We start from the raw sequence: 24,039 nt of genomic DNA, 5'->3' as shown, positions 1-24,039 counted from the left end.
TTGTTATTTGTAGATCTTTTAATGATGGCCATTCTGACTGGTACGAGGTGGTACCTCTTTGTATTGTAGTTTTGATTTGCATTTCTCTAATAATTAGTGATGTTAAGCATCTTTTCTTTTTTTTTAAACACCTTTATTAGAGTATAATTGCTTTACAATGGTGTGCTAGTTTCTGCTTTATAACAAAGTGAGCATCTTTTCATGTGCCTATTGGCCATCTGTATGTCTTCTTTGGAGAAATGTCTATTTAGCTCTTCTGCCCATTTTTCAATTGGGTTGTTTGTTTTTTTTGTTGTTGTTGAGTTGTATGAGTTGTTTGTATATTTTGGAAATAAAGCTCTTGCAAATATTTTCTCCCATTCCATAGGTTGTCTTTTCATTTTGTTTATGGTTCTCAGTCATAACTATTTTTTTAGTCATAAGTTCTTTTTTTTTTTCAGTACACGGGCCTCTCACTGCTGCGGGCCTCTCACAGGCTCTGGACACGCAGGCTCAGTGGCCATGGCTCACGGGCCCAGCCGCTCTGCGGCATGTGGGATCTTCCCAGTCTGGGGCACAAACCCGCGTCCCCTGCATCGGCAGGCGGACTCTCAACCACTGCGCCACCAGGGAAGCCCTAATAAAATTTTTAAATGGCAAAGCCAAAGAATGACAGAACCTGGAGGCAATTAACAAAACGACTGATACAACAAATATCATTTACAAAAACAACCTCCAATAGTTAGCTTAAATATCACTGCAAATCCACTTGTAGGGATCTGTGCCAGGGAGACAACTAGGGATGAGCCCAGGTTTGAGTCCAAAGACAGCCACAGTAGCTACAACTGAGTTAGTTATATTGGCCACAGCAGGGATTTAGTTCAAGTATTAAGTGCTAAGGACATAAGTTTCTGGAGTTCCAAGTGAACATCATTTGGTAAAGTCACTCGGCAGGTTAATCTGCGGATGGCTGATGGGTGGGATCAGGTGGGCCCAAGGGCAGGCAGAGCCACTCCCCCTCCCACCTTCCCATCCCACTGACACTCGGAGCATCTCTTAATTCACCAGGTGCAGCTTAGAGTTGGCTGCATTTGGGCCAGGATGGAGGCGGCGCCGGAAGAGGCTGGGCAGCAGGGTTGAAAATGAAATTGAGGTAGGCCTGCACCGGGCACCTGCCCTGCTCGGGGTGAGGCGCATCCCACAAAGTGGCCAGGCTAGTTCTCCCTCCAATCCCACCCCTGCTTGGTGACTGCTTTGGGGGCACAGGGTTGTGTCCTGGGAAGGGCTAACCCTTTTAGAAGGAGCTTTGCACCTCTAACCCTGCAGAAATCGGCGCTCAGACACTGTGGGGCTGGAGGAGAGGGACCCGAGGGCACAAAACTGTGGGTGCATCATGCACAGATCTTCCTAATTGCAGAAGAGGAAGGAGGGTAGGTGAGCTGTGTGGGCTGAGGACCAAGACTGGAGATAGGTGGGTGGAGTAGCAATTTAGAGGTGTGTGTGTGTGTGTGTGTGTGTGTGTGTGTTAGAGAAAGTCTAGGGGACACCGTGTGTGTGTGTGTGTGTGTGTGTGTGTGTGCGTTAGAGAAAGTCTAGGGGACACCCAGGCTCCTCACTGTGCTATGGGGATGCCTAGTAGGTAAGAAGAACCCAGTACACACCTGACTTGTACTAGAAAGCACTTTGACCATAGTGTCTCGTGAATCTGTGTGTGGAAAAGAATCATAATCAACAATTTTCTTAAATTCCCATAAGTATCTGCCCAGGTCCCCTGTCTTTTACTACAGGACACTTCTCTGACAAGTTAGGGGCAGTCCCTCTTGTTGGTGTGACTGGAAAACGTGTGTAGCTAGAAACCTGATGCTTTATTTGAAGTCGTAGTTTAAAAAAAAGTTCCCAGGCAACTACACAGAGATGTTTAACAAAACCATGTTTTTTAAGGGCCTCCCCCCTTCAGGGTCATCACCTTCGGGACAGCAATGACCGGCAGGGCCAGGGTTCGAGCCCGAGGTAGAGCGTGCAATCCAGCATCCGTGGAGCCTGCTAAGCCTGAGGTGGCTAGGGGGTCCTGAAGTACCCAGAACTGACCTACAACGGAGCTTCGCTGACATAGTGAGACGTGGCACAGCAGTGAGCTTCCTAATGTTCCTAAAGATGCCTTGCTGAGTCAGTACAGTTCAGGTTTAGAGTTCTCTCCTGCTGAGAGGGAACTAATGCATCTTGTAAGAAAATTCAGATTCCATGGCTGTCGGTGTGGGTAGGCTTTATCTACCTGGATATCCTCTCTACCCGGATATCCTCTCTACCCCTTCCCTTTCATGTGCATCTTCATAGATGCAAACAGACCTTCTTCCAAACCCCAGTGGATGGAAAGTCATCTACATCTCTTGGTCTCAGCCAGTGACTCCTCTTTGGGAAGTGATTTCAAAATGGGCAATTTCAGGCAAGTGTTTGAACAGACTGAGTTGGATAGAATTTTTTAGTCTTGTTTAAAACTTGCTATCCCTGCTGTCTCTATGCACTTCTGTCCTCTCTTATCCCGCATCCACTTTGCATGTTTTAGGGGGTCTTGCTTTGACCTCTGATGGGTCCCAGTGCTGGCCAGCAGTCATATGACCCCATCAGGTCCTGTTTCTTCGCCTCCCCCACCTGCTCAAGCCTCAACCCTTCCTGCTGCTCCTCCCCCGTCTTAATTTTCAGCCTTTAACATCAACTCCTATGACACTGAGACAAATAAAGCGTCAAAGCAGAACTTCAATGCTGTCTTCACCGAATCTCCACATCCTGGCCTTGGCCCCTCACCCGAGACCCTAGGGCACTGGCTCTGCTCCTACCTAAAGGAAAAATCTCCTGGGCCCCTTAGCCAATTCTCTATCCCCTGGCATCTCTCCTGCAATTCTCCTATCTCCCAAGTCCTAGATCATCCCCATCTGCCTACAACCAGCTGAGTTGACTGCCATCCAATGAGAATCCTCTCCTGGATCTGCTTTCCTCACAATTACTTCCTTTCTCTTTGCTTCCCATCAACGAAGTCTTGTCTCGTTTCTGAACTCCAATCCTTATCTCCCTCTTGACCCTTCACTCCAATCAGGTGCTCTCCCCATTGCTCCACTGAAATGGCTCTTGTCAGGCTTCCTCAGTATCCTCCACTTTGTCAAATCCCCAGGTCCGTCCTAGGTCCTCCTTGGTCTTGCCTATCACTTGTACTTGGAATAGTTGAGCCCTCCTTTCTCCTTGATTAACTCCTTCCATGTGCTGGTCAGGTCACCGCACACCCTTGGTTTTCCACCAACCTCACTGGCCACTGCTGTAGCTTCCCTTGGCTGGGTTCTCCTCCTGTCCTGTCCATATGCCCAGGACCTAGTCCTTGGGCCTCTTCTCCTTGGTACATGCACTCACACCCTTGGTCATCTTATCAGTATCATGGCTTTAGGTGCGATCTGGTATGTGGACAAGTTCCCTCTCCTGCACTAAACGAACATCCCCATGCATGTCTCACGCCCCTGATTTGCCCTCCCAGACAATTCCTAACTACTTCATCTGATGAAATCCCTTTCTTCCAGTTGTTTAGGCCAAAGTCTTTGGATTCATCCTCTTTTGACCTCAAACCCTTCACATAAACAATCAGGAAATACTGTTGTCCCTGATGTTCAAAAAATATCCAGTCTCTGATCATTTCTCATCCCCTCTATTACCACCCTCTGGGCCAAACCACCAGCATCCCTGGCTGGACCCCACAAATGGCCTCGTAACTGGCCTTCTTGCTTCTGCCCTGGTCTCATCCTCAGTCTGTTCCCAGCACAGAGCCGGTAAATTGGATTCACGTCCAACCCACAGCCTGTAAGAGTTCCCATTTTCTCAGAGTCACAGGAGATTTCCTTAACATGGCCTCCCTCCCACTACCTCCCCAGGTCCCCCTGCTTCCCCCTCCCTTGTTCATCTTGCTCTCCCTTGAACAATTCTTCCTTAGGAGCTTGCTCTTTCCTCCACCTGAGGCTTGTGTAACCTTGTTAACTCACTGCCTCTGAGTCTTTGTTTCAGCGTCAACTTCGCACTGAGGCTCTGCTTTGTCCCCCATGAATTAATGCAACCAGCCCCTTTCATACCCCACCTTCCCAATAACTCCCAATTTTCCATACTTGGCTTTGTTCTACTTTTTTCATTTCCCTAGCAATTATCATATTCATGCCATATAAGTTAGTCATCAATTTATTTTCTGTCACTGGAATATGAGGTTTTCAAGCAAGTTCCTTTGCTTTATGCTCTGATACATGCATCGTGGCACATGGCAGGCATATGATAATTTTTGGGTGACGGTCGAACATATGGATAACATTACTCTTTATTTTTATCTCCAAAAACTTGCAGGCTCAGCAACCTCGTCAAATCCAGGCTAGGCTCAAGCAGCTGTGGGGTGTTAGCCACGTGGCTGGGGCTGGACCACCAACAGAAGCAGACGGAACACCGCAGCCTTCAGGTAAAAAGAGGGAAGAAGAAAGATATGGTGAGGGGTAGAGGATACTTAATACGTGACGGTACATGACAGTGATAAAATTCTAGACAGACAGCCTCGGTGTTCCCGTGATGTTTGGCAGGATGGGAAGAAGGTACAGCTCTCAACTATCTCCTGCAGTGAATTATCTGGCTATCAATGCTTTATTCCCCTTATATTTTAAGACTTATGGAAAAAGAAATAGAGGTCATTATTCATTAGCTAATTCAATGTAATTGCTTTTCAAATTTAGAAAATGCATTGGTATGACAACTATAAGTTAACTAGTTCAGGGAACAAGATTTTTCTTGGGTTCGTGAATCGCTATACTGAAAGGTTGAGCAGTTCCTCAAATGTTTACCTACATTGTATTATCCTCACAGGTGAACAGTTATCATTATACAGGTAAGCCCACAGGCTCAGATGTTGTCGTTTGCCAAGGATTTGGGTAATGCAGTGAAACCTTAGATCTGATTCTCCAACCACCTTTTTAAAACATTTTTTAAATTTTTATTGTGGTAAGAACAATAGAGTTCTACCCTCTTATTGTATTTTTAAATGTACAGCACAGTATTAACTATAGGCACAATGTTGTACCACAGATCTCAAGAACTAACTTATCTTGCATAACTCTAATTTTACACCTGTTGATTAGCAAATCCCTAGTTCCCTTCTCCCACTCCCTGAAAACCACCATTCTACTCTCCGCTTCTGAGTGTGACTATTTTCAATGTATAAGTGGAATTATGCAGTATTTGTCCTTTTGTGAGTGTCTTCAAGGTTCATTCATGTTGTTACATATTGCAAGATTTTTCTAAAATTTATTTTTATTTATTTATTTTTGGCTTCATTGGGTCTTCGTTGCTATGCCTGGGCTTTCTCTAGTTGTGGCGAGCGGGGGCTACTCTTTGTTGCGGTGCATGGGCTTCTCATTGTGGTGGCTTCTCTTGCGGAGCATGGACTCTAGGCGTGCGGGCTTCAGTAGTTGTGGCACGTGGGCTCAGTAGTTGTGGTGCACGGGCTTAGTTGCTCCGCAGCATGTGGGATCTTCCCGGACCAGGGCTTGAACCTGTGTCCCCTGCACTGGCAGGCAGATTCTTAACCACTTCGCCACCAGGGAAGCCCATAGAATTCATTGTTTAATGTTGAACAATATTCCAGTTGAAGAATCTTGTATTCTGAACCAAAACCAGATGAAACAAGACAAATATTAGAGCAGGGAGGAATGAGGTGCGAAGGCAAACACCGATGTGGACTGGGGACTTGTTGGGAAAAGCTTCTGAGTAAGACTCTTCTTTTCTGATGACCCATTGCTAAAATAATGTTGGGATCCTTTGATATCTTTTCTTCCTCAAACAATCTTAACTCTTAATAGCTGGGGTGTAATATTGTCCTTTCTATTTACATTTCCCTTTTTGTGTAAATTAACAAGTTTCATGCTTGTTTACATGTAGAGGAACTTCAACTGGCATCTGGGTTGCAGGAATCCTCGCTGAGGCAGAGGAGGGATGTTGGCAGGGATTATCGAGACTTTGTGGTGAATACTCAGCAGATATTAGGCCATGTTAGAGACTCAACAAAAGGTATGTTGATCGTTAACAATACAATGTTATAGAGTTGTTTAAGTATCTATGATGCTTTATACCATCACCTTAAGTGGAGGTACCCTCTCACCTTCTCACATTTTTGTAATAACATTCACTTTTGCATAAACAAAGACTTAAGAGTCCTGGATGTACTCTTCATTTTCATCTCTTCCTTTTATAGCCACTTAAGATAGAATGACCCAGTTCTTCGGTTGTGCTGAGATTTTTAAAAAACCCAGAAAACTAAACATTATTACATACCGTGGCTCCCCTCCCCTAATCCCCTGCTTTTGGCAGAGGTTTCCGTTTGCTATTTTTATTATCGTTAAATACCTTGATCCTTGAACTTCCTAAATGTGGGCTTGCATAAGGATTCACCTAAACTGATGTTAGGGATTCTGGAGGCCAGGTGTATATAATTGCTTATGTTGTTTGTTGTCAATCTCCTGGTTGGATCTAACTTTGGTTCTTAATATTGTGGTGTCGAAATTGTTTGGGGTCTGATCAGCCACTCTGTTTCATGATTAACATGTGGCTCCATTTTTCAGGCATGCTAGGTAGCCCGGTAATGCTATTTTTGAACCATGTCCAGCTGAAGTCTTGTTCCCATGGGAATTCACACAAGTACAATGTCATCTATATGCCAGACATAGAGGATGGACGAAAACGTGAAGCTTTACTCTCTGAACTTGGAAAGTTATTGGGACATCGTCGTATACGTGATGGAAACTCTTTATTATTACTTCACTCACTAGGGGAAACGGTTAAGTAATATTCTACATTTTCCTGACATTGCTCTTTCTCTCCCATTTTTCACTCTATTAGAGCCAAACTCCCACTATTCCTGTGCAACAGTTTGTGGAGATATCCTGAACATCCCTTGCCCATAGGACTTGTAACAAACCCACATGCCATGTTTGATTATCACCGATATTCTCTAGTGTCTCATTTCACTGCTTAAACTGAATTTAGTACAAAGGTAAAAAATATATCTTTTACCACCTTTTTAATGGTACAATATGTCTCAAATGCCGATAATGAAGTTTTGAGTAATTTTTAAAATTTCTTGTTCCCTCTAAAACTTTAGCAGAAAAAAACATTGGGAGAAAGACTTACTATTTTATCCTATAAACTTCTACATTAAAGAACCAAATAATCATCTCAAACTTGGGTAATTTCTCTGAAAATATTGTCAATCATAACACTTGTGTCTATGTGTATGTATTACTCCTTGGTATACGTGTATATAATTTACATATGTATATATCATATATATCCTCACATATGAGTATATATAACAGTTTAAGCCCATAGGTGATAATAAAAATGGTTTAACAAAGATGATGTATTACTTATAACTAGCGCATCTGGTAAAAATCTCTGTTTGAAGGTCCTTCAAAAGACCAGTGATTATTAAAAATAAGAGATTAAAACTGACTCTAAAAGTATCAATTTTAGACAGTGAGTTTAGGTTCCCTAATACCTGGCTTTACGGCCAGAGCTGGGATCTTGAAACCCACATCTAACTTATTTGCAGATTGTAAATCTGGCCTGGCTATATTACTTCCATTCTTCCATATGAAGCTGGTCTTACCCTCTGTGCTGATGTGAGCCATAAACTGCTCCGAATGGAAACTGCTTATGATTTAATATCACACAGTCGTGAAAAAGCCAGAGGAGAAGATGCAAAAGAGAAAATTCTTAAAAAGTTAGTTGGGTCATCTGTTCTTACAAAGTAAGTCTGCTTTTTGGAAACCTATCCAATCACTTTGACTTTTTTTCATTAGAGATGTTCCTAGGGTTTTTGAATGATTAAATATAGACATTCAGAAGTAGAAATAGCATGAAAATGGCAAGAATCACTGGATAATTTTTCTCATCTGGTTATACAGCATGGGAGAGGAACATGTGTCAATTGTAAACTCTGAGGTTCTTCTGAGTCCTACTGCTAACTCAGTTGTTGGCTCTGAACGCTCACTTGCACTCAAGAGAGTATGCATCTTCCAAATTTCTCTTTTCCTTTCTCTTTGTCTAGCTATTTTTAAAAATTGGTGCTTAATTATAATCTACTAGCAAATTTCCATTTGAAGGAAGTTTTTATTTTTAATCTCCCTCTACACCAGAAATCTTAATTGGTAAGAGGATGTTTTGGCTAAGTAACCTTAAATCCAATCTTTAAGAAGAGCAAAGTTGGAAGACTTGCACTTCCTAATTTCAAACCTTATTATGAAGCTACAGTAACCGAGACAGTGTGACGCTGGTATAAGTATAGACCTAAAAGCCAGTGAAACAGAATAGGGAATCCATGAATTAACGCTCACTTTTATAGTCAGTTGACTTGAACAAGGGTATGGAGATAATTCAATCAGGGAAAGAACAGTCTTTTCAACAAGTATTGCTGGGATAGCTGGATATTCACCTGCCCCTTCATCACAGGATACACAAAATTAACTCAAATTTACTAAAAAATTAACTCGAGATAGACCTAACTAAAAGAGGTAAAAATATAAAATTCTTAGAAGAAAACATAAGAGTAAATCTTGACTTTGAGTTAGGCAAAAACCTTATTAGATAAGACACCAAAAGCACAAGTAATGCCCAAAGAAACAAATAAATTGGACTTAACCAAATAAAATGTTTGTTCTTTAAGGTATACTGTCAAGAAAGTGAAAAGACAACTGGCAGAACAGGGGGAAATATTTGCAAATCACATGTAATAAATAATTTGTATCTACATACATAAGGAATATTTACAACTCAATCAAGGAAACTCAACTTTAAAAAATGGGCAAAGGATCTGAATAGACATTTCTCCAAATAAAATATACAAATGGCCAATAATCATATGAGAAGATGCTCAACATCATTAGCCATCAGGGAAATGCAAATTAAAGCCACAATGAAATGCCACTTCCTATCTACTAGGATTGCTAAAAGTTAAAAAGGAAGATATTAACAAGTGTTGGCAAGGATGTGGAAAAATTGAAACCAACCATTATACACTGCTGGTATAAGTATGGCCTCTTTGGGAAACAGTCTGGCATTTCCTCAATGTGCTAAATATAGCATTACCATACGACCCAGCAATTCCACTCCAGGTTATATACCCAAGAGAAATAAAAACATATCCACCACAATTGGTATATGAATGTCCACAACATCACTATTCATACTAGCTTGAGCATAAACAACCCAAATGTTCATCAACTGGTAAATGGATAAACACAAATGTGGTATATCTATACAATGATATATTATTTGTCAGTGAAATGGAATGAAGTAGCAATACATGCTACAGCATGAATGAACCCTGAAAATATTATGCTAAGTGAAAGAAGCCAGTCAGGGAAGATCACGTATTATATGACTCAATTTATATGAAATGTGATGAGTAGGCAAGTGCATAGGGACAGTAAGTAAACTAGTGGTGGTTTAAGGCCCGGGGGAATTGGGTGGAAACAAGGAGTGACCGCTCATGGTTCAGGTGTTTCTTCTTTGGGTGATGAAAATATTCTAAAATCGCGTGATGGTTGCACCACTCAGTAAGTATACTAAAAACCACTGGACTGCACGCTTAAGTGGCTGAATTGCATGTTATGTGAATTAATCTTAGTAAAGCTATATATCCTGCAATTACCTGTAGGATTTTAAACCACTTCTTTCTTACATGGTTCCATGCAATAACGTCAGGAATAATACCATATATTACGATTATTTCACAGGTATGACAACAGAACCTATAGGGTGGATGGTATTACTTGGGAGAAGTCTCCCAGCTCTACAGTTACAAGATCAGATGGCAGTGAAACCTCCTTTGTAGACTATTACAGGGAGGTATGAAATTTTATTTCTTCAAACATACTTGTCTTAAAAATTTTCATATTATACAGTTAAGTATATTTCTCAAGTCTTATTTAGACACATATATATGTGTTTGTATATATTCTCCTTTTGGGGTATTATAGCTTGGCTTATATCTATTATCCATGTATTCGAGTGTTTTGTGTATAGGGTAATGTCACATAATTAGAATGGCTCCAAGATGGCCCTCTCTGTCAGGCTTAGAAGTGGCTATGGTTGTTTTGAACATGTAGATGGATTGTTACGTAGAAAATAAAATATGGTAAGACTTCAGAAATGAGAACTTTATGTAGGAGTTTCAGCCCTACAGAACTTGGTTCAAAAAGAAGAAAAAAACGACCAATTACAATCTGAGATGATGTCTGTTACGTGCTAAATCTCATAATTCATGGATTCCTCTATTTATTTATTTATTTGTTTTTGGCTGTGTTGGGTCTCCGTTGCTGTGCGCGGGCCTTCTCTAGTTTCGGCGAGTAGGGACTACTCTTCATTGCGGTGCGTGGGCTTCTCATTGCGGTGGCTTAGTTGCTCTGCGACATGTGGGATCTTCCCGGACCACGGAACGAACCCGTGTCCCCTTCATTGTCAGGCGGATTCTTAACCACTGCGCCACCAGGGAAGCCCTCCCTCCTATATTTTTAATTTGAGTGCTCACAAATAAACTCAGGCCAGTTGGTGAGGTTGGTTTTCTAGCTTTAGCAGATGAGAGAAAGGTAATTAAAGGAATGTAAACTCAGGCCAGTTGGTGAGGTTGGTTTTCTAGCTTTAGCAGATGAGAGAAAGGTAATTAAAGGAACGGCAGATATTTGTGGCAAATGGAAAGAACTTATAAATGGATGTTTTTTAAAAAGCTTGTATTATATTGGGACTCAAAACATAGCTACTTGGAACAATTGCAGGTACATAGCCCTCTGACATCCTTTCAAGGGAGGGTTATCATGACATTATCCTCATTTGTGTTTCACACTTATTACTTGTTCATTCAATCCCAAGAGCATTTAGTGCCTATTGTATATCTTGGGTATACATTAGTAAGACAATTTAGTTCTCAGCTCTTAAGGCACTTGCCTTCTCATGGCAGAGAGATGACAAACAAGAAGAAAACTATTCTAATAGTTATAAGGGATATGGAGATAATTAAAATTGGGTGGTATTATGGAGAATATCTGGTGGCTATTAGTCTGCAAGGTCATGGAAAGCTTCTCTGCGAAGCTGATATATAAATGGAAGCAAGGAGCAAGCTAGGTGCGGATGAGGGAGAAGAGGTAGTACAAAGGCACTATTTTCGGGGTGGGCATTGTGTACCCAGAGCCCAAACTAGGCTGGAGTGTTCTCTGGAGAAGTAAATTGGATTTGATTGTCAAATAATACTGCGTAGATATTTGTAAGATTTCTGTCTAATATACAGAGAATGGGCTGTATGGGGGTAAAAATGGAGGCAGGGAAACCAGTGAGGAGGTTATTAAATCAGTTGACTTAAATGATGATGGTGGCCTGGAGCAGGGTGGGAGAAGTAGGTGAAAATGGAGGGGACATAGTGAAGGCTTGGTTGTAATAAGTGAGGGGATTGTTCTGGGATGAGATAGGCACAGATGGAATTGCAAACTGAAATATCAATAAGTTAATTTTAAAAGGTTTATTTCTGGCTTGAATAAAGTCTAATGAGAGTCACGGAGACTCAGTGATCTCATCTGTTACCATTTTGTGGCTCTACCATCTCAACAAGAGGACTCCAAGGTTGTCATGTTAGAAGAAAAGAGGTAGAAGCAGCATCCTGGCTCTTAGGTCCCTTAGACTGAAAGTGATAGGCTGATGCACTACTTTCACTCATATTTCTTTGTTAAATTCAGTCCTATAGCCTGAACCTACCTAAGTGGACACTCTTTTCTTTCGTGTACAGATGTGGTGAGTTCAGTATCATCTCTCTGCCAAAGGGTGTAAATAAAGTATGCTCTTTGGGCATGCGGATGAGTCTGGAGTCCCACGGTGTAAAGCCTGGAGTTTTCATTTTGGGAATTATTAGCTCTTACCTAGTCCTTGGATTTTGATATGCAGTCACCTAGGCAGAATATATAGATGACCAAGAGAATGAAATATTTCAGGAAAGAAGGATATGCGTCTCTGTAGAATGTTAAGATGAGGTTAAATGAGAGTGTATACATATGCCCCAATTCACCAAACTGTACACATTATGGGCAGATTTTTGTATACCAATTATACCTCAATAGAGCTGGGGGAAAAACACACAGTGAAGAGTATATTGAGTTTGATAGCATGGAGTTCACTGCCAAGAGCAAATTGTGTAATGGTGGCAATTGAAGTCCAGGTGGAAGGTACTGAAGGAAAAATTTAGCAACACTTGCTGTAGAAGGGAAGAGAAATGTTACGTAGATGAAGGATTTTTTTAAGTTAGAGAATACTACAGTATGTGTTTATCCTGGTATAAATTGTCCAATAGAGAAGGAGAAATTGTTAATACAGAAGGCAAGATAAATGAGGGGTAATGATAGGAACAAAATCCCTGAAGGAAAGAAGAGGTTAGAATCCATAGCTGTAGTAGAGATTACAGACCCTTTTCTGGAGCAGGACACATCCTCCATAGTAATCGGAAGGCAAGAAGAACATACATATGTGTAGAGAGAAGGCAAACACCGGGCAGAATATAAGTGTACTCCTGTCTGAATCCTCAGACATTCACTTCTCAGTGAAGTATGAAGCAAGATCACTGGCTGAGTTAGTTGATGGGCAGCGATGAGGGAGATGTATAGGAGATTTGAGAAGAGATGAGAAAGTGTGAAATGTTGGTTTTTTGAATGGGTAGGAAGCATAACTAGGGCATCTGAACAGAACACCCCTTTTAGATTGTGGCAGACTGACTCTAGAACCACTCAGCAGGGTTAGGCTGTTGGTTGCATGGGCAGAACAGACAGCTGGATTTTACCAGGGTTTGAGACTTGCCAACGTAGCATGATGAAGGCATAGTGAAGGAATGAATGGCATTTGTGAGGATGTAATTGTGACAGGCTATGGAATGCAAGCTGGGGAAGTAAGGGAGGTGAGGCTGTGAGAGAGTTAAGGACCTCTCTCCTTCTCAATTTATGTGTGCTGATTCCTCCACCTAGGCTGATGTTTGCTTGTTCATCCTACAAATTTTATCTCAAAGATCTTTGACTAAGAAGAGCCGTTCTGGGTCCATCCATGTTGCTGCTAATGGCATTATTTCATTCTTTTTTATGGCTAAGTAATATTCAATTGTGTGTGTGTGTGTGTGTATACACCACATCTTCTTTATCCATTCATCTGTTGATGGACATATGGTATTACTTATACATGCAATCTAAAATATGACACAAATGAACATATCTATGAAACAAACAGACTCACAGATACAGAGAATAGACTTGTGGTTTCCAAGTGGGAGGGAGTGGGGGAGGGAAAGATTGGGAGTTTGGGATTAGCAGATGCAAACTATTATATATAGGATGGATAAACAACAAGGTCCTACTGCATAGCACAGGGAACTATATTCAATATCCTGTGATAAACCATAATGGAAAAGAACATGAAAAAGAATGTACATATGTATAACTGAGTCACTTTGCTATATAGCACAAATTAATACAATATTGTAAATCAACTATACTTCATAAAATGTTTTGAAAAAGAGCCATTCTGGATATCCCAACAGTACCCCTCCCTCTCGTGCATACACTGACCTGCAACATCAGGCCTCTGTGAGGTCACCCTGTTCTGTTATGTACTTGTATTTCATAACACTTATCCCAGTTTGTAATTATATATTTGGGTGATTTTTATTAATCTCTCCCCTCCCCAATAGACTATGAGTTTCATAGGACTAGGAGAGCTATGATTCTGCTCTTTGCAATACATATCTCTTATACCTCACACCATGCCTGGCACATAGCAGTTCATACACATAGGTTGTAATAGATAATTCATGCATGTTAGCATCACAGAGTACTGGGATTAGTAATAATTTGAGGGAGTGTGTCACATTAGGGCAAACTACCTTCTTGGCATGTGTTGATATATAGAGTCTTACATGTAAACATAAGAAAATGGTTCCAGCAGATTTACTTGAGTGAAATGGATGTGCTGAAATATTTGAATGACTAGGGTAGTCTCAGGATGCCCTGCTAGGAATTGAGTCTCATAAGAGATGACAACTTTGTCGTAGGGCTGTAATGAGATCTGGGAAAAACTGCTGAATTCATAGATGAGGCATTAGAAAGTAAGCGCAATCCTACCTTTCAAATAATGGAAATAGGGACAACAGAACTGATTTGTTTTTTGGACCTAAAACAATAGACTGCAGGTTTTTTCTTCAGCAAAGATGGGTTGATTTGGGATCAGTGTAGAATTGCAATTTGGGGTCTGCAACCCTGGCGAGCCACGTGCAAGTCCCACTTGATGAGGAAAGGAGAACCCCTTCATAGAAGAGAAAAGCAAGTTGGAAGGGCTTTAGTAAACAAAGAGTCCATGGCTTTTCATTGGCCAAGGTCTTGCCAGGGAAGAAAAGAAGTCTTTCTTCTTCCTGTTGGGCTCTGCTATGGTTGCAGGGTATGAGAGCTCCCCCTCTCGTCTCCTGACTCTATTTAATTGAGGCTTGTTTATTTTTTACAAAAGCTATAAGAAATGGGAAGTGTGATTTCCAAAGTTCACAGTTGGTGGTTAAAGAAATATTAGGAGAACACCATGGGCTAGAGTGGGCCACTAAGTTTGAAACAGGTTGTTTATATTTTTCTAAAAACTGGTTAGTGTGGTGAATTATAGTGTGGTGAATATTTCTCTTAGTCCACGCAGGTAATGCATTTAATAAAATCTCATACTTTTTCATGTGAAAAAAAAAACTCAATCTACAATGAGAAAAGAATTACCCTAATCTGATAAAGAACGTCTGCCAAAAACTTCTATAAGCATCATTATGTTAAAAAGAATATACTGGGCTTCCCTGGTGGCACAGTGGTTGAGAGTCTGCCTGCCGATGTAGGGGACACAGGTTCGTGCCTCGGTCTGGGAGGATCCCACATGCCGTGAAGCGGCTGGGCCCGTGAGCCATGGCCGCTGAGCCTGCGCGTCCGGAGCCTGTGCTCCGCAACGGGAGAGGCCACAGCAGCGAGAGGCCCGCGTACCGCAAAAAAATAAAAAAAAATAAAATTGAAAAAATATATATATATATACTGATGATTTTTCCCATTAGTCAGAAACAAGCCAAGCAGTAGCCTCTCTTCCTAACTGCTCAGTGTCCTACTGGAGGTCCTGGCGAGGGTTTGGAAACTTGCTCTGCTGCTTGTAAATCAGGCAGTTTCCACAACAGCCCCCAAGCTTGTTTGCTGGTGGGGGCACATAACAGTATTTATCTCAGTTGATTGGTGAGAGAATTAACTGAATCAAGTAGAATGCTTGGGAAGCACCCCACACAGCGATCATCCCATCGACGGTGACTGTCCTGAGGACGGTATAGTTCAGTCTATGTTTTTAACCCATCCATGTTGACTTCATGATAAACTTCTGGAAATGGAATGACTCCTGGGAATGGAATGACTAGGATGAAAGTGTTTTGCACGTTTAAAGGATCGATGCATATTTCCAAATGCCTGTCTCGCAGCCTGTCTCTTCCATACACTCACACTCACACTTGTTGAATGCAGTGTGATTCTAGACCCTTCACCCTCATGGATTCAGATATCTATTTAATAAATAGTCTCTACTTTGTCAGTGCTCCACCTATATAGCTTCCTCGACACGCATCCATTTCTCACGTCACCGTGTTCTTGCATTTTGGGGAATGTCATGTTTGCTTTCTTTCAAGGTCCTTTTCTTGCTGCCCACTGAAAATAAAGAAATTTATGATGGCATAAAAAGACACCTGTGTGTCAATTACCCGCTTCCAAGCCAGTGTGTGTTGAAACGGACCTTAGAGAGACCATCGCTACAAAGATTGCCCTGCAGATGAACTGCAAGCTAGGAGGTGCCCTCTGGAAGGTGGATATAGAAGTACGTGGGGATTTTGTTGCCTTCTCTTGCTTTCATCTGTCTTTGGTACAATTTGTTAAGGTCCTATTTAATTGGAAATTTGCTTCGTGTTCTAACTCAATCTGCTACCTTGTTTAAAATTTAAGTTGCAGAATGCAATGTTCATCGGTATCGATTGTTTCCACGGTATTGTACATCGACGGAAGTCAGTCGCAGGATTTGTGGCAAGCATCGATCCAGACTTGACGCGGTGGGTAAGCTTTGGCAGACAGTGTTTAGTGGGGAGCTATCTGGAGGCCAGATAGGAGAGGTGGACTTAACACACATTATTGGCAAGCTCCATGGACAAGTTGTTCTTAGAGATGTGCTCTCCTGATCTTCTGGCAAAGTTAGGCTCCCAGAACATTTTGTATGGAAGCCTCTGATCATTCTCTATTGCTGCCTAACAACCATGACAAAATATGGCAGCTTAAGACGACACTCACATGACCATGGACAGTCCTGTGGGTCAGATGTTGGGCACTGCGTGGCTCTCAGGGCCTTACAAGGCTGAGATTTTGTTTGTTTTTTTGGCTGCACTGCGCAGCATGCGGGATCTTAGTTCCCCGACCAGGGATCGAACCCATGGCCCCTGCGGAGGAAGTGCAGATTCTTAAACACTGGAGCACCAGGGAAGTCCCAAGGCTGAGTGAAAAGTGTCACATAAGCCACATTCTCACCTGGAGGCTTGGGATCCTCTTCCCAGCATACGTCGTTGTGGCAGAGCCAATTTTCTTGTGATTGTGGGACAGAGGACCCCACTTCCTTGCTGGCTGTCACCTACAGCTAGTCTCAGCTTCTAGAGTTTCATCCATGTTCCTTCTGATGTGCTCCCTGCCTCCCCTCCAACTTCCAACCCGCCAATTCACACTGTGCTATTGTTCTCTTTTGAATCTCTCCATCTTCCTCTTCTGTCATCAGCTAAAGAAAACTTGCTGATTTTAAAGGAGCTCAGGATGTCGGATATCATCCATCTGGAGACTCCTTATCCTAAAGTCAACTGTGCCATATAACATCACCACAGGGGCCAGATCTCAGTATGTTCACAAGTTCCAAGGATGAGGACAGGTAGAATTCTGCCAACCGCAGAATTTGATCAGTAAGCCTCTGCATAGGGACACATGAGGAAGCACTTAGGATATACGTGGGTGAAGACACATATGGGAACATACTCAGTGGCCTGTAGGTATAATAAGATCTTGTCTTCATACATTTGTATATAATGTACCTGAATAAGGAGATGTGCTTCTATATCCTATGATTCTCCTTTTCTCCAGGGACCTTTTATTTTCTGTGCTTAGAGTAGAAAATAAAACCCATAGTGCAGATGGGTTTGCATATTCTTCTCTTGTGCGTTGTGGTATGTGGGACAGTCACAAACCACCACTATGTTCAATGCTGTTTGTGGCCCACCAGGTATAATTCCACAGTATCCTTTAAGGATCTTTTTTTTTCCAGTCATACTCTAAATACAGTAACATGGATTTACTCTGCCTTTTTTAGTAGAAAATGTGATAATAGGTAAAAAGTTAAGCTTGCATTCATGCAATAGATATTTTTGAGCACTTGCTATGTGTAAATACTGAGAATGCAGCAGTGAAAATGTAAAGCCAAAATACCTGATCCCGTCCATTGGAGTACAGATTCAGATGAAGAGGCAAACATACATCATGCCCTATCAGGTCATCCTAATACTCTGAAGCAAACAAAAACGCAATAAGGGGATAGAAACTCGAGACAAACAGGTGATTTTACTTGATACCTTGAGCAGTGGTCACAATAGCTATTACTGTTTTGAAGCAAACTGCTCCCTCCAAAGCAGATTCATATGGATGAACCATTGTTTAAGACATTGAACTAAAGTAGGAGTCTCCAGAGAAACACTGGGTTTGCACTTTGTGGAATTCCCCAGGAGCTGAAACAATATGAGTCATATGTATTCAAAGCATGTATAATTTGTAGTTAATGTTAACAAATGTTTCCATTCTATCTTACTCTTTCTGTACATTCAAAATGTTACAAAATGCCTAAGATATGTGAAGAGACCAATACCTGGATCTCTGCAGCGGGATGAAGAATGGATCTTTAGGGCTTCCCTGGTGGCGCAGTGGTTGAGATGCAAGGGACACGGGTTCGTGCCCCGGTCCGGGAAGATCCCACATGCCGCAGAGCAGCTGGGCCCGTGAGCCATGGCCGCTGAGCCTGCGCATCCGGAGCCTGGGCTCCACAACGGGAGAGGCCACAACAGTGAGAGGCCCGCGTACCGCCAAAAAAAAAAAAAGGATCTTTAATTGGATCCTCAACTACTGATAGTGAATTTTTTTTTGGTCATAGATTAATTTCATCATTTTGATTCTGAATTAATCTTGTTTTCCAAACTAATGGCTTATTTTTCTCCATACAGGTGGTTCTCTCAATGCATCATCCAGCAATCGGGGCAGGAGCTTGTCAATGGGCTGACGACCTGCTTGCACAGTCAGTGCCTGGTGGAGGCTGGAGGGCTTGAGTCTATACTGGTGGAGATACTGCTCCCCCACCTGGGACATCTGGCAATGAGTGAAGACACTTTTGGTTGTCACAATGGGGATAGAGGTGCTATTGGCATCTAGTGGACAGAAGTTTAGGGATGCTGTTAAATGTCTTACCATGCATGGGACAGCAACACTCCCTGCCCCTGACCACCACAAAGAATTATCTGGCTCAAAATTTTCATACTCTTGTTAAGTATGGACTAGACTGAGGACTTAAGCAGTGTCCTGAAAGCTACCATGTTGACAAATGAACACAGAAGTTGTCAAAAATAGTGGCCACTTTGTTCCAAGTTATGGTTTATTTATATGTGTTTCTGGCTTCCTTTCAGCTGCCTTGAAGCTCTGGTATGAACAAAATTCATCTCTGCCACATTCACCATTGTGTATCGAGATGGAGTGGGAGATGGACAGCTTCAAGCACTGACTGACCAAAAACTAAGACAGATGGAGTCCTACTTAGAAAATGCTTACAGAGGACAAAAGTGGGTATATTACTCTTGAAGTGCAGATTTTGTAAGCTTTACATTTTAGTTTCTGGGGGCAGGGGGAAATATCTACAACAATTGTGATGTGTGAATTGGAAAGCTGGATATGGAGGGATTCAGTGGATGGCGGGGGGGAGAAAAAACAGACCCTTCCCCCTTTGCGTTCCATGCCCACGTCAGAGGAGAAAGCAGAACTGAAGCCTTGCAGTAGCAGGTTGTTTCTCCATATGGAACCCCATGATTCTTTCTCTTTTTCTAATCTCCTTTCAAACCTTGATGGAGAAGGGCTTGCTAACCTCAGATATTCCTAAAAGTCCATGAACATAGCCTGTCAATGGTTTGTACTTATCCAGCTCCTTTATCCTGGAGTTCTGTACGTCCCAGGACTGGGGATTCCTCTCAGTTCCCTTCTCTGGCCTCACCTGTTTGTCAGTGAAGCCTGGTGCCCAGCATAGACAGTACAAGTAATCCTGACCTTGGGAGGAAGGGACCCTTCCCCTAGGATCTGAATGGCTATGAATAGAAACCTCCTCCTTTACTTCCTGAATCAGGCTCTTGGATCTAAGACAGTAAAATTGGGGTGTGTGGAGAGCTACCATCTGCAGACTCCTTTTAATGGCTCCTACGTGTGGGCTGTTTTCGACACTCTGAATGCTTCTGAGATAACGCAGAGCAAACAGAGTGACACTGATCATAATCTTTTAAGTGTCAGACTAACTTTCATCGTGGTGAAGAAACAAATAAACATCAGATTTTTTATTGAAAAGGATGAAGGAAGACTTGACAATCCATCTCCAGGAATTGTTATTGATTTAGAGGTGACTAGGACGGAATGGTAAGCCATCTTTATTTTAAAGATTCCTTTTTATTCAAATAGTAACAGAATTTTTTAAGGTTTGCGTGATTTGGACGAGAAAGGAAGAATTGACCTAAAGAAGGTTAAAAATGATAGGTATATTAGATGATAATTTTTTCTTTCTTCAATCATTTTGTTTCTCAGAGAATTTTATTTTTTTATTATTATTATATATATTTTTTTGCGGTACGCAGGCCTCTCACTGCTGTGGCCTCTCCTGCTGCGGAGCACAGGCTCCGGACGCGCAGGCTCAGCGGCCATGGCTCACGGGCCCAGCTGCTCTGCGGCATGTGGGATCTTCCCGGACTGGGGCACGAACCCGTGTCCCCTGCATCGGCAGGCGGACTCTCAACCACTGCGCCACCAGGGAAGCCCTCTCAGAGAATTTTAAAAACAGACAAATATTTATTGATCGTTCTAAGATGATTCCGTTGTTAGGAAGAAGGCTAGAACTTCTGGTTAACTTTAGACTTGTAAAGTGAATTATGCAAATGAGAAAGTTATGCAAAACCACAGCAAGAAATAAAACAGGATATTCATACCAACAGATAGGGAGAAATGAATTAAGCTTGAAGAAAGGCAGAAACACTGATTTTTCTAGTAGAAGGCATGAAAGGATTGAAGAAAACAAAGCAAATGAAGAGTACAATTAACATAAAGTATAACATAAAATGATATAAACATTCAATATTTACAATAAATTGGTTAAGCTTACCACTTATATAATTTAGGGAGTTTGAATATATTCTGGTGATTTGCAGGGATGGATATTCCCAACTTTCCCTGAACCTCTGAATCACATTACCTATGACCATGTCTAACGTGCTAATTTGATGTTTGCTGCCTCTAGGCATCAGTGCATATGCTTTTGAGTTTAAATCCCATGAGCGTTATTAATTGTCAATGATTTCACTGTCCTTTGTAGATTTGCTTTAGCAAATCATTGCTCAACAGTTAGCCAGGCTTCTAAATATAAAGGAAACTCTGTATCATAGATTTCTGTAAATTGTTACTTCAGAGACTAGGTTTGCTACACTGTTTTTCTTCTAAAATAAGCTTGATACCAATTAGGTTCTATAATTCTAGGTATGACTTTTTTATTGTGAGTCAGTCTGTGAAAGAAGGCACTGGCACTGTCACTCCCACTCATTATAATGTCATCCATGACACGCTTTACTTGAGCCCAGATGCAGTACAGAGTCTAACTTACAAATTATGCCACATGTATTACAATTTTTCAGTAAGTACTTTTTTTCTTTAATTTGGTGATGTGCATCTGTTAATCCTATACTCCTAATTTATCCCTCCCCCCTGCAGTTTCTTCTTTGGTAACCATAGGTTTGTTTTCTGTGTCTGTGAGTCTGTTTCTACTTTGTAAATAAAAATAAGTTCATTTGTATGCTATTTTTTAGGTTCTACATGTAAGTGATATCAAATAATATTTGTCTGTGATTTACTTCACTTAGTATGATAATATCTAGGTCCATCCATGTTACTGCAAATGGCATTATTTCATTCCTTATGAATGAGTACTGTTCTATTGTATACACATACCACATCTTTGTCCATTCATCTGCTGATGGACATTTAGGTTGCTTTTGTGTCTTGGCTATTGTAAATAGTGCTGCTACGAACATTGGGGTACATGCATATTTTTGAATTAGAGCTTTCATCTTTTCTGGATATACACCCAGGAGTGGGATTGCTGGGTCATATGGTAGCTCTGTTTTTAGTTTTAAGGAGCCTCCATACTGTTCTCCATAGTGGCTATGGTAAGTATTTTTTGATACTGATTTTCCTTCAGATCTGTGAAACTGTTCAAAATTGAATCTGCTTTTTGAACCTTGGATATCTATAAAAATTTAAACTTAGGGAAAGTAGACATAAAGGTAAGAAAATTGTTTTGGTTAATCTTTCTCCTAAAGGGTATCATCTGAGTCCCTGCTCCTTGCCATTATACCCATAAGCTGGCTTACCTGGTGGGCCAGAGTCTTCACCAAGAACCACATGGATCTCTGTCAAAACATCTCTTTTACCTTTAACATAGAGAAGAAAGCATGATAGGATGTTGAAAATCACAATTTGTAAATTTATTTTCTCATTCTGCATCTGTACATCTGAAATTTTTTCCTAGATGCACGATCAGAGCTTAAAACCATTCTTGACTGGACACGGACGAGACTCCAAGTGTGTTATGCTATTTTCAATACCACCACTAACTTAACATGAGGCTTCTCTTCTCCAGGCTGGAGAACTGACAGTGACAGTTTTGTTTTGGAATTTACCTCTCAAATGTGTTACAAGGACTTTATGATTAAACATGCCTGAATATTCTGTACTCCAAGCAATGCTGCTCTAATTGTAAAGGTTGGGGGACTTCCCTGGTGGTGCAGTGGTTAAGAATCCGCCTGCCAATGCAGGGGACACGGGTTTGAGCCCTGGTCCAGGAAGATCCCACATGCCGTGGTGCAACAAAGCCCATGTGCCACAACTACTGAGCCTGTGCTCTAGAGCCCACGAGCCACAACTACTGAGCCCACATGCCACAACTACTGAAGCCCACGTACTCTAGGGCCCATTCCCCGCAACAAGAGAAGCCACCGCAATGAGAAGCCCGTGCACCACAATGAAGAGTAGCCCCCGCTCACCACAACTAGAGAAAAGCCTGCACACACCAATGAAGACCCAACGCAGCCAAAAATAAATAAATTAATTAATTTTTAAAAAAGGTTGGGCATTAGTCACATGGAGAATATATATATCTATGAACAAGTAAATTCTACTTGGAAAATCATACCTACTTTATTTTTGTAACAACCTTTTTCTCAGGACAGTGAAGACATAAAAGTGGCAAAATTAAATGGGAATTTATTTGTGTTTAATATTTTGTATGAAAGAAACAACCTATATATGAAATAGTTTGTTCTTTGTATCTGCATGGCAATCTGAATTTTTTCTGGTGGAGCTGTAGTAAGGAGAGCTTTGCGATTTAAAAGTTGGTGGCTCAGGAATGTAACATTTTGTCACTTTTTCCACAAAGAAGGTAAATTAAAGGCTTTGTTAGCATTTCTGTTTAATTCATTCTCTTGTGCATGTTCTAAGTGTGACATTATTGTGTTAGCTGTACCATCATCAGAAGAAAGTCTTGAATAAGTTGTTTAAATGAAGCTATCATGTTTTTCCTGAAAGCAGACACATTTTTTTTTTCTCTTTCCACTTAAAACTATCTGTAAATAGACTTAAGAAACAATATGTGGGACTTCCCTGTGGCTCAGTGGTTAAGAATCCGCCTGCCAATGCAGGGGACACGGGTTCAAGCCCTGGTCTGGGAAGACCCCACATGCTGCAGAGCAGCTAAGCCCGGGCGTGACAACTACTGAGCCTGCGCTCTGGAGCCCGCGAGCCGCAACTACTGAGCCCACGCACCGCAACTACTGAAGCCCACACGCCTAGAGCCTGTGCTCCACAACGAGAAGCCACTGCAATGAGAAGCCCACGCACCACGACAAAGAGTAACCCCCGCTCACCGCAACTAGAGAAAGCCCGCACACAGCAACAAAGACCCAACGTAGCCAAAAATAAATAAATAAATAACTTAATTAACTAAAAAAACAATATGTGAAACTTTCATTCTCTTATACTCCTAGAGTGGTATTTTTTCTTTTTGAGGTGGGGTAGTTAGGGGGCTTCAAATACATCAGAAAGGATATGTTTAAAAACAATATAATTGCTTTGATTATAGGTTAATCAATTTAGGTTTGCAATTTGAACCCATCTTATAAGAAATAAAATTAAAACAAGTCTTTTAAATATACTGTAATCCAGGTAACGTCCTACCTAGCTGTATTGCTAATAATGATAAATATAGGATATGGTCTCCATGATTAAAGATAACACATTCTTTTCTAAAGCTAGAATTTGATTTATGATAATACATTTATGGTAGTACATTTCTAGAGAGCTACAAAAATCACTTGGAACAAATTCAAAGTAATGAGCACTTTCTGAACATTTCCTATAAATGCAATACAAATATTATTCATAAAACTATAATGTCTAGAATTATAAATTTAAAATGTGATTCACTAAACGTATTCATGTTAAAATCACTGAATTCAGTCTTGTTCTTAAAAATATGGTCTTAGGCTTCTTAATCTACTGATTAGAAAAAATTGTTGCTTTTGTAAGATGAACAGAAGTATTGTGACCAGGA

At 41.3% G+C, this 24,039-nt stretch overlaps 1 protein-coding gene across 1 annotated transcript; it reads left to right on the top strand.

The window, feature by feature from the left end:
• Positions 1-1,007: 1,007 nt before the first annotated feature.
• Positions 1,008-21,904, top strand: PIWIL3 (piwi like RNA-mediated gene silencing 3). The gene is given in 16 exon segments (XM_089895383.1): positions 1,008-2,041; positions 2,043-2,109; positions 4,348-4,456; positions 5,926-6,054; positions 6,606-6,825; positions 7,601-7,792; positions 9,780-9,891; positions 15,659-15,860; positions 15,863-15,936; positions 16,062-16,165; positions 18,359-18,429; positions 18,815-18,859; positions 18,862-18,967; positions 19,677-19,805; positions 20,913-21,066; positions 21,752-21,904. Coding segments are annotated over 16 exon segments (1,914 nt in total). The 5' UTR covers positions 1,008-1,958; the 3' UTR covers positions 21,869-21,904.
• The last annotated feature ends 2,135 nt before the right edge of the window (positions 21,905-24,039 follow it).

Source organism: Delphinapterus leucas, chromosome 14 (genome assembly GCF_059928025.1).
Source record: "Delphinapterus leucas isolate spDelLeu-1000000601 "Yukka" chromosome 14, BTC_Dleu_Yukka2, whole genome shotgun sequence".
In the NCBI taxonomy this organism is placed as follows: domain Eukaryota; kingdom Metazoa; phylum Chordata; class Mammalia; order Artiodactyla; family Monodontidae; genus Delphinapterus; species Delphinapterus leucas.
The sequence above is the reverse complement of the archived record's forward strand: the minus strand, read 5'-3'. Positions and strand labels throughout refer to the sequence as shown.